The following is an 11072-nucleotide window of genomic DNA, read 5'->3' on the forward strand; positions in this document are numbered from 1 at the left end:
TTTAAACCACTCATTATTAGAGCAGTTTGTACCAACAACCACTGTTTGTTATGTATCAATAGGAACAGTGTAGAGGCCTTGAAAGGCATATGTAAAGTAGAATTGTGTATGTACAGATATCAACTACAATTTATGTATTTATTTAGAAATAGAGCATGGACTAGGTCCTCCTGGCCCTTCGAGCTGTGCTGCCAACAACCCTAGATTTGAACCTAATCACAGCACAACTTACAATGACCAATTACCTACTAACCAGTATGTTCAGTATTTAAAATCAGCTGAAATGATGAAAGCTTAAATAAATGTTATTGATAGCTTTTCACAGAAAATACAGACGCAAGGCTTCCATTCCCTGTAATCAGATTTCATAGGATGAAGTTCATAAATTTAGTTAGTGGTGACAAGCTCGAGTTTTCCAAAAAAAATTTATTAAAGTGTCGCATTTGATTTAAATAGTACAAAATACACTTCTTTGCATCTTGTTGCAAGAGGACAATGGAAAAAGTCACAGTTATAATGGCAAAGGATAAAGCACATTTAGCTTATTGAGTAATTTCACATTCAAAGTAACACCTCTGTGCTTGGCTCTCATTCCATTTAAGTGCTCCCGTTCCTTAAGGATAAACCAAGACTTAACATAAACAAGGCCACTTCAGGGATACAAATAATTGCCGAACTCCCCACCACAGTTAATGAAAAGGTATGGAAATAAAAAGCTACATAGGGCATGTATAATGCTTAAAATTATAGTGTTTTTACTTTTGTAAGTAGTTTCAAATCAAATTTTCACATTTTCCAAAAGCCAAGTGCATTGCTTATATTAGATTTAAGACATTAGATTCCATACTTGTCACAGTCAAAATTCTTGTAGTTTCACTTTAGATCCAGAATTTCCACACAAGGTTCAAAAATTTAAAGATACCTTGCCAAGTGTTAGATGTAAGATACAATCCATAATGAACTCAAAACAAACTTATTTTGCTAATAAAATACAATTGAAGATACCTAAGTTCTCACTTCTTGATTGGCCAGAATGGTTCTTAACTTAATAAAAAGATCCAGTTTTCTTTGCTATTAAGTGACAGGACTGAAGAATTGAGAAGTAACATAAGGAATAAGCATCAAGATTTTTCAGCAAGTATAAAAGATGTCATCCCAAGCTCACAAACACAAGAAATAAAAAAACATAAGAGTGCACAACAGTCAAAACCCTGAGAAACAATATTGCACCATTAAATTTCCGAATTAGAAATCAAATTGGGAATTCTACACAGTAGTGAAGAGTATGCTGGAGAAAGAGGGAGTAATAATGACTAGTATCAAGCTCCCACATGAAATACCGTAATGTATTTCATAAATAAATTAAATGCAAGATTGCTACTCAAATAAGTGCTTTTCTTTTTAAGGTAACTTGTGTACATTCCAAAATCTCAAACAAGCTTGTGGTCCTTTACTCTGAGAAATGACAGCAAAGCTTTGCAGACATGCAGAGGTCATACCTCTTTGCTCAAGATTCAGCTCGTCTTTCTCTTTCAAAAAAATGTTGATGGTTTACAAATACATGCAATTAATTTAGGGATCCAGTTTTACATGCAAATTCAACATACTGCCTTGGAAACCAACCAATCCCTATTTCAGTACTTTGTCAACAACTGGAAAATATCAGTCAAAACAAAACTCCTGCAAATACCTTCACACAAAAAAAATCATGGCATTAAAGCCAGTATTACGACATTAATAGTGATGAACAATTGATCAGCATATACAATTGTCCAAGTATCTCTTTCAATATTATAGACAGCACCACCATTTAGTCCCCATGTGCTCCAAATATCCAGATGGTACTTGGAGCTGGGAAATTATTTCTTTACCCAGCTGGCCTGCATTTGTGAAGGCAACAAGTGGATTATGCACTGCAAGTATATCAACTGAATGCAAATTTTAACTGAAAGTTTAAAAAAAAATTCTTTGGTAACTACAAATGCAGAAATGGCAATTATTTACTGAAGCTATTCATTTGTTAAAGTAACATTGGCAGTAATTTTAATAATCAAAGAATACTTCCAGAAAACACAGTAGGTGTTTTCGGGGCCACAGATATGCAAACGTAAACATTAGTTGTCGGTTCTCCCAAAGATAAGCAGACACCAATTGTTCAGGCTTCTTTTCTCCTTCAAAAAACAAATATATAGTAATTGGTTAGTGACTGCATCATCACCAACTGTTAGCTGCTACAGTAGCAGCAAGTCTGAAATTGAGTGTTTACAACTCAAAAATTAAGTTTCTATTATTCTGTCGTGTTTAGAGTGATTAAAGTTTCACTTTTCCAGCTTCCCAGAGCAGGATTAATATCCGTCATTCTTCCTCATTCCTCTGCCACCCAATTCTTCTGCACCTTCTCAGTTCATAATTCACTTCCTTTTAGATGTTCCTCCTGCAGCTCCATGGTGCTCCATTCTTCCACTCATAACAAACCATGTGATCTCACGTTACAATCTTCAAATTTCAAACGACACTTCATGCCGTACTTCTTCAGAAAGGGTAGGGTTAGGATCAACCTAAAAGTGGAAGCAATTAATAATTATTTTGAAATAGTAAACCTCTGCAATGTAATTGTAGGAACAATTAAGGGATTATAACTAATTTGTCACAAGAAAATTTAGTCACTGACCCAAAACATGATCAAAAAAATGTTTTATTCAAACCTCTGAATAAATTGGTGGTGGCTGAAATCTGAACTCCTGAATGTAAGCAAATGTGGAGCTTCCAAATTCATGTTCCAAACCATCAGCTTGTGGAAAAGATGGAAAATGTCTGGCAAGGTCTTCCTCCGATACAACATCAGCATAGTTGGGTGGAGCTTTTGGGTAAAGAAAAGAAAGGGAGAGCTTCATAATCAGCATCTGTCAACAGTCAGATGAAAAGGCTTTTCACTTACATTCAGCGATTAAATTTAATTAAGAGATTAAATCTTGAATGTAGGATTACGTAACACCTGGCATCTGCATTATAGCTCAAAACAGACAACTTCCAATGTGCATACATGCAGAGTTAAATCTAGCAATCCAAAATGGTTGGGTACCGAGCTGTGATTTCACAGCTTTATCCAATATCAAATTCACAAACCAATGAACTAAAAAGAACCTTAGGTGAAAGCAGAAAATACTTGAAACACTCAGGTCAGGTATCATTTGTGAAAAATGAAACTGGAAATAACATAAGCAGTAATTCATTTGCAATGCTTCTAATCTTGTACACAGAAACAACCCATGTTATGAACACTGAATGCTACACATGTAGAAATCAAACAGATTGGGTTACTCCTTGGAAAGCACCTGCTTAGTTGGCAGATCAAATGAGTTTGCTATTGCTTTTCATTTCAAGCTTTCCCTCCCATCTGACCTATTATCGGTGGCCTCCTGCACTTTTTATAAGAGGCTCAAATGCAAGATTGAGCATATCTCATCTTCCATCTGGACACAGGACAGCTTTTTGGACACTAAATTCTAAAATTCAGTAGCTCACTTTCTAGATTAGATCTGGCCTTTTCTGCTGTTAAGCTATGTGATACTGGCTCAATGTTTACTCTCTACTGTCACATTCTACAACCCTGCCTTACAACTTTTCATGCTCTTTTGTTAGCATTCTCACTAATTGCTTCCCTTAACACAATGGCAATGATCTCTACAACTCACTTGAGCTCAGCTCCACACAAAATATGGAAAATAGTAAGTTATCCTACACAAACAAGAGAAAATTTGTAGATGCTGGAAATCCAAGCAACACACACAAAATGCTGGAGGTACTCAGCAGGCCAGGCAGCGTCTATGGAAAAGAGTACAGTTGACTTTTTGAACGGAGGTCCTTCAGCAGGACTGGAGAGAAAAAAAGATGAGATTTAGAAGGTGGGGGGGGAGGGAAGTTGAAACCAGGAGGGGGAGCAGTGAAGTAAAGAGCTGGGAAGTTGATTGGTGAAAGAGATACAGGGCTGGAGAAGGGGGAATCTAACTGCAAAGGACAGAAGGCCATGGAAGAAAGAAAAGGAGGAGAAGCACCAGAGCGAGGTGATGGGCAGGTAAGGTGATAAGGTGAGAAGAGGAAAAAGTGGATGGGGAATAATGAAGGGAGAGCATTAACGGAAGTTTGAGAAATCGATATTCATGTCAGATGGAATACAAGGTGTTATTCCTCTAATCTGAGTGTGGCCTCATCGTCGCGACAGTAGAGGCAGCCATGGATTGGCATATCACAATGGGAATGGGAAGTGGAATTAAAATGGATCACCACTTGGAGATCCCGCTTCTTCCGGTGGAATTACCCTACACATTGCTGTATCTTTTTCAAAACTTAAAAACAATTTTCTTCTTCTTGAAGTCTTCAACTTGAAATGTTGACGCACTTTCTCTTTCCATAGATGCCACCTGAATTTAACCCACTGTTTTTATATCAAATTTCTAGTATCTGCAGTTTTTCTAGATTATCAATAGTTATTCGCTATTGGAAAATAACCTACCTGGTGCTATTCCCAGCTTCAAGAGATACAAAATAGTTTTTTTTTAAAAAAAGGCACAAAACTCTTAATTTACAGAACTCAAAATTAATTTGGTATGTATTCCTTCAAATGACTTATATGTTTTTAATAAAGGCATCCGTTAGTCATGCGAGACCATGGATCTACACTTGGAAAGTTTTCACTCTCCAGGGCGCAGGCCTGGGCAAGGTTGTACGGAAGATCAGCAGTTGCCCAAGCTGCAAGTCTCCCCTCTCCATGACACTGATGTTATCCAAGGGAAAGGCAAGGGCCGATACAGCTTGGCACCAGTGTCATCGCAGAGCACTGTGTGATTAAGTGCCTTGCTCAAGGACACAACATGCTGCCTCGGTTGGGGATCAAACTCACAACCTTCAGATCGCCAGTCCAATGTCTGAACCACATGGCCACATGCCCACACGTTTTTATTAAAGGCAGAGATATTCAATGTGCTACCTTAATTTGCATGCATCTATAAATGCTTAACTAGTCAAAAGTCAGTGCAGATTTGTTTTTGAGAGTGTTATCTGTGAGAATTCATTACTGCTCAGCCTCCTTGACCACAACACTCTGCTGGATGACAAAAAAACCTTAGGATGAACACCTAACAGCAACATACAGCATATCAGAAAAGACAAAACCAATGAGATTTCCAATTCTGTGGGTTACTCTGTGGTCATCTAAAACTACAGTTCTTCACCGTAGTCCAAATAATTAGTTTGTTTCACTGAATGTGCAACAGAATTGAAGAATATTTACCTTCAGGTTGCTCAGGTAGGGTGAGTTGAAGCCAACTCATATCCATACTGAAATGACCACAAATACTAGGCGTTCTGCTTCCAAAGCTATTATATGGAATTGTTCCTATTACTATAGGAAGCTCTAGCATCAACTTTTTAGAACCTGGAATGTGTACATAGACCTATATATAAAAAAAAATCAAAAAGTGAGGATATAATTGCAGCCTATTGTTATAACTTAAAATTCAAGGAGATTAAATTATTTTCTGTTTTAGTCTTATGTATTAATTACTTGTGTTAACTTATTAAAATAATATTAACAACACATTTCCTACAAGTCTATCTTCAGAAACAACTGAAATATTAATACGTAATAAACATACTTACAGCTAAAGAGTATTCCACTCTGATGATGCTGCAATCTAAGATAGATGGGTTCACTGGTGGAATTTTGAGGGTCTTTCCATTCCACGATTCAGTACTACCAGATGCAATATGGTTTCCACGGACATTTGCAATCATTTGTCTGAAGGTCTTAGTTTTCTCATTTGCAAGATAAGTTTGGGTTTGAAAAATAGCAGCTTTTGGCATTATAAGGCGTGAAGAGCAATTTTCAAATTCTGCATATATTGGGATTGCTTCACCTGTGGTAAAGTTTCAGAGTTAGCACTGAAAAAGAAACTTCACAAAATTCCAAAGTCGTCTTTTTTTTTTGGAAACTTAACTTACCATTACAAAATCCACTTCTCTCAATTTTGGCACTTAGTGAAATTGGTCCAGAGGTAAAAAACCAACAACCAATTGTCTTCTCTTTACTCTTTGACACTGAAGACTAAAAACATCAATACAAACTGGTTAGAAATAATCAAATAGTAATTCTATAAAATCAGACAATTTCTAGGTCATGTCATTCATTTCTGGTGACCTGAAGCACTGTTGTAATACTTATTTGCTGAACTAATGAACCAGGCTCTTAATGGGACCTAACCAGTCCAAATGCACTCGTCATTAACTGCAGTGAATGAAAGATGTGTGCAAATTGAAACTTTTTCTTATAACACCAATTCCAAATTTTTCTATAAATGATGCTCAACAGATGCACTGAACTGAGTGCTTTATCTTTTTGCTTCCTTAACTTCATGGTTTAACATGGCACTGATGAAGATCAGAGACAATTTGCCGATGATAAACAAAACAAAAAACTACTAACTACTTTATTAATCACACTATTTCTGGTAAACAACACTGCAGTCTATAGCCTGTAACTTCCATTTTGGAGTCGAGCTTTTGGACTGCTTGTACAACCTGGCATTATTGCAGTGTGAACTGAAGTCCTGAAGGTACAAAATGGTTACTGTGTGGCATGTATGGGTCAAATCAAGGCAGCTTGGCCCGGGTATGAGAACAGGGAATGAGCTAATGCTTGGCTATTGCTGGAGCAGACTTGGAGATGATTCGATGTAGAACCGAGACGAGGCACAGCCCAGGCCCGAGAGAGAGAAAGACCTGAGGTTTGATCGATTTAAGCGCCAGGCTGAACTTGAAAAGGTCTGGCACGTGCCAAATTATGGTGGCGGGGCCTGGGCTAGGAGCGTATTGAAGCGGCAGGGCCTGGGCCTGAGAGCATGGTATGACTCCAAGTTTGGACGACTTAAGCGCCAGGCCAGATTGAAAAGTTCAGGGTGTTGGGGCTGGAAGCAAAGAACAGGCTGGCTCAGCTCACTGCTCCGCAAGGTTTACTCATCTCGGTGCTAAACCGAGGCTGCGGCCTGCAACTTAACAGGCTCTTGAATCGGCTGCTAGCTTTGTGTCTGTGGTCTTACTTACGTGAACGCCAGTTCTGAATGTTATTTCCTTACTTTTATTATTTGCAGGATTTGTTCTTTTTTTTCTGCATACTGTGTGTTTGACTGTCCTTTTCTTTTTAATGGGTTCTATTGGGTTTCTGTGTCTAGTGGCTGCTTGTATAGACACAAATTTCAAGGTTGTATATAGTATACATACTTTGATACTAAAGGTACTTTGAATTTTGTACCTAGCAGAATTTCCTGCAAATCTGGCTATTTATAGTCTGAGTTTCTTCAACAAAAAACCGATAACACCTATTACGTGCATCAATATTACAATACTTAACAGCCATCTTGTTACATTGGGCACCAAACTGTAACATTTGCTACTTGAAAATTTACATTAAATCTTAACCTGAATATGCAACCATTAAGCCAAATGTTTAGAATATGATGAGTAATTCTTAACTGCAAAAAGGTTATTAATTCTTTCACATTATTTAGGAATTATGGTTAACTAACATGAAAGATAAATAATGCAGGTGTACCAAGATCCCTTGACAATTCTTTAAATAATGTTTTCAAAGATACAATAAGAAAACAAATCAACTTACCAAGAAATACGGCGCATTCACATCAATTTGACTTGTCACAGAGAACTCTCTCTTCACAACTTGATCTGAGACACAAGGCCGCTCCAGTATTGCTGTTACCCAATATTGAACACTGCCATATTTTCCACTGAAGGATGTGACCAAAGGCCTGTTTTACGAATTAAAAACTTAAAATCTTTGCCATTTGTTTTTGAAATCATAAAATAGTATTTTTAAATGGATCACTTACCCCTGTGGAAGATGAAACATGAATGGAAATTCATGTTTTCCAGGTTGTAAAATGAAGTATTCCTGATCATCTATAGAGAAAGTTCACAGGTAGACAACATATGAATAAAATAAAAATGCATTTACAAGAACCCAAAATAAATGTTATACTAATAGACATACTGAGATATTAGGCTGAAGTGCCAGATTGATGCATCAAGTGGAACTTATCTTGACTGAAGCACAGTAACCTGTGAGATCTCATCAGGTGAGATGAGATTCTTCGAAGTGAACATTTAGTAGGTGCAATTCCTTGGTCTGATTTATAGTTTTTCAGGTTTTTTTGTCATAGTAAAAGGCAAATTGTTGTCATTGGACCTGATTACACCTCCCCATCTTCCAGAAGATAGCAGGATATGAAACAAATGGTATAAACATTAGGAATGGGGAAAGAAATAGAATAGAATTCAGTCATGAAGTTCCAATCATAGCGTGGGTTGGCTCAAAGATTTCTTCAATTCACTTGTTTGCAATCTTTCTTTGAAAAGTTAATTGTTTTAAACATTTATTTTATTTGCCTTCCCTTCAAGTAATCCTCTCATTTCTGGATACCCTATTGATTTTGACTATTCCAACTTAATGTACTGCATTTTGTGGTGATAATGTTGTCCCCTTTACAGTGGAGAAACCAACCCAATGTAAAGGGGACATCAAATTATGATTGTTTTTCAGAGTAACTCAATAGAATCAATGTGAATTTCAAAATACATTCTTCCAGCTTTTCAATGACATTTAGCTGAATGCTTTAAAAATCAAGTCCACATTAGACAACCCATCGAGAAGGTTAATCTCAAATGTCCCCACTTTTATCTGTTCTCTGCTTTGACTTCTTGAACTTTCACATTCACTGGGAAGTTTGAGGAAAACCCATCTCATAGTCCAAGGTGGCATGTTACTACCTTCAAGGCTCAGTAAATTTAACACCTTCAGATAACTAGCTTTCCAGCTTATTCGGAACTAGTTAATTCTGATAAAAAAATACCTTGACTTGAAACATTAATTGCTCCCTTCATTACTGACACTGCCTGACTTGTTGAGTATTTCCTGCTTTTATATCAAATTTCAAGTATCTACTTAGCTTTTCAATCACATTTGTCTCTGCAGCAAGTTTTTCGTTGCTTCTAAAAACTTTACAGGTACCTTAGGAATTGCATTACCGATCTCCTGAACTTGTACATTGAAGGTTAAAGTCCAAGACAAATGACATAATGTGCCACTGGCACTCAGAACTATAGATCGACTCACTCCAATGAAACTTAACTGGAAAATATTGTATCAACGTTAAGAGCACTGAGCACCCTTTGTGCAGAACAAACGATTGCAGTGGTTGCTGGGAAATGGGAAATTTAGCACAATTAGTACTTTAGCGCAGTGATCTCGAAATGAACGCTTCTACAAGTGAAGTTTTACAGGTTTATCAGGTACAACAACTGGGAAGAGGGTAGTCACACAAATCTTGCCAGCTAATCTACGTTCTCCGAAGTACTAATGCACCAGGAATGGTTTAACATAGTAAATGTTTCACCAGGTGACACAGGCTTGTAGTGGTGGTTGGGGCAAGAGTGTTAAAATCCTAAGATAGTTATTGCCTTGTACTTTTGTAGCACCAATGTTACTTGCCACGTATCATTCGGCATGTAACTGCCTTCAAGACTCAATAAATCGTCAAGTTTCCTAGGTTATATTGGTCCCATGGGAGCGTCGCCTGGAAGGACGGAAAGAGCCACCATCCCCTTCCCAACTTGAGACACCTGCTTTACCTGGGGCCTGGCGCAGGATCTGCTGCTGATGCAGGTACACCACCTCGTCCCGGTAGCGGGGCGCCGCGGGGGCGCCTGGCGCTGCCGGACTATCGCTCCAGTGGACCCGGGCGCAGCCCTTCGCCTCCAGCCGCAAGACAGACACGGCGAGCTCTTCGCTCGCCTCCAGCAGCACTTGGCCCGCTACCCGGTCGCCGCTCGAGTAACTACTCAGCTCCTCACTGTCGAAGACGATGCCGAAGGTTCTCACCTTCAACCCCATCGCGCTTGGGGGCTTCCAGCGGCCAGGAGACATCAAGTTAAAGTCCTTTGTTTATACAAGGAGAGCGCCACAAATTTCCACCAGCTCGCCCTAACATAAATCATCGAAATCAGCTTCTCCTTTTGCGCCGCGACCCTTCGGAAGAAAGTAAAGCAAAACCCTGCGACTGGATAATGCCGAGGGAATTCCAGTATGAACAAGCGTTCAGCACCATGCCACTGCACACCCTACCCTGATACTCCGCCTCCCCTTCAACACCATTGGCTACACTGGTCAATAACCCGCCTCCACAGGGGTGCGCTAAAGATTAGTCTTCTTCCAATTGGATTTAATAGCTGCCAGTCAACCGGTGCTCATCATACAGGTTAGGTTGAACGGCGGTGCCACTCACTCTCCGGCGCTGTCCAGCTGATCGGAGCATGATCACCAATCAGCGACGGGGACTTGCACGTGTACAGCATTTCTATTGGCTTTCAAGAGACACGTCGTGAGAGCTCCCGGCCAATAGGAAAAGAAGTTCAGCATGTGCACGGGCTCATCTTGTCCTCGGCATAAACAGTGTCAGCTGGCTCGTTGTTGCCACGGCAACCGGGATTGGGCGGTGCAGCTATCTCACTTTTTTCTATATATCCAAAGGTACAGATGTTGCGAGTCCTGCATGACCGATCCAGCTTGGAGGTACAACCAGATGAGTTAATGAATTTTACCTTGGATTATGTTTATCTGCATCTGCCGGATCATATTCGGGTGAGCCCATTCCAGAAAGCTCAGCCCGTTCCTCGGAGTTGCAGAGCCAGGAGGGGAATTTTCCCTCAATGTTGACGTACTTCCACTTCGCTTAGGATAATTCTGCAGTCAAGGCCAAAAAATGCTTTATAGGAAGCATCCTATCCGGAGTCATTACAACTTGATTTGTTCAAAGTAATTTAAATTACATGCAGTATATTTTACCATATTTGACGTTTAAATTTATTGACAGTTCAGGAGATCTCTCCTGGGACAGGGCGCAAGTGTCATCACAAAGAAGGTCCATCAGCGCCTCTGTTTTTGTTGGATGTCTGCGTAGATTTGGCATGTCATTGAAAACTCTGACAGTCTTCTATAGATGCAA

General features: G+C 39.1%; 1 protein-coding gene across 2 annotated transcripts; it reads right to left on the reverse strand.

The window, feature by feature from the left end:
* Window positions 1-411: 411 nt before the first annotated feature.
* Window positions 412-10182, reverse strand: LOC140209788 (arrestin domain-containing protein 4-like). 2 transcript variants are annotated; one of them, XM_072278267.1, is made up of 8 exons: window positions 9950-10182; window positions 7902-7971; window positions 7673-7820; window positions 6001-6103; window positions 5659-5915; window positions 5291-5453; window positions 2706-2860; window positions 412-2558 (listed from the first exon to the last, which is right to left on the reverse strand). In XM_072278267.1, the coding sequence occupies exons 2-8, from the start codon at window positions 7919-7921 to the stop codon at window positions 2499-2501; spliced, it is 906 nt and encodes a 301-aa protein (XP_072134368.1). In that variant the 5' UTR covers window positions 7922-7971; window positions 9950-10182; the 3' UTR covers window positions 412-2498. The 2 variants fall into 2 exon arrangements, with proteins under 2 accessions (XP_072134368.1, XP_072134367.1); XM_072278266.1 differs by having other exon boundaries at window positions 9700-10182.
* Window positions 10183-11072: the final 890 nt, after the last annotated feature.

The sequence above is a fragment of the Mobula birostris genome, chromosome 14 (genome assembly GCF_030028105.1).
Source record: "Mobula birostris isolate sMobBir1 chromosome 14, sMobBir1.hap1, whole genome shotgun sequence".
Classification (NCBI taxonomy): domain Eukaryota; kingdom Metazoa; phylum Chordata; class Chondrichthyes; order Myliobatiformes; family Myliobatidae; genus Mobula; species Mobula birostris.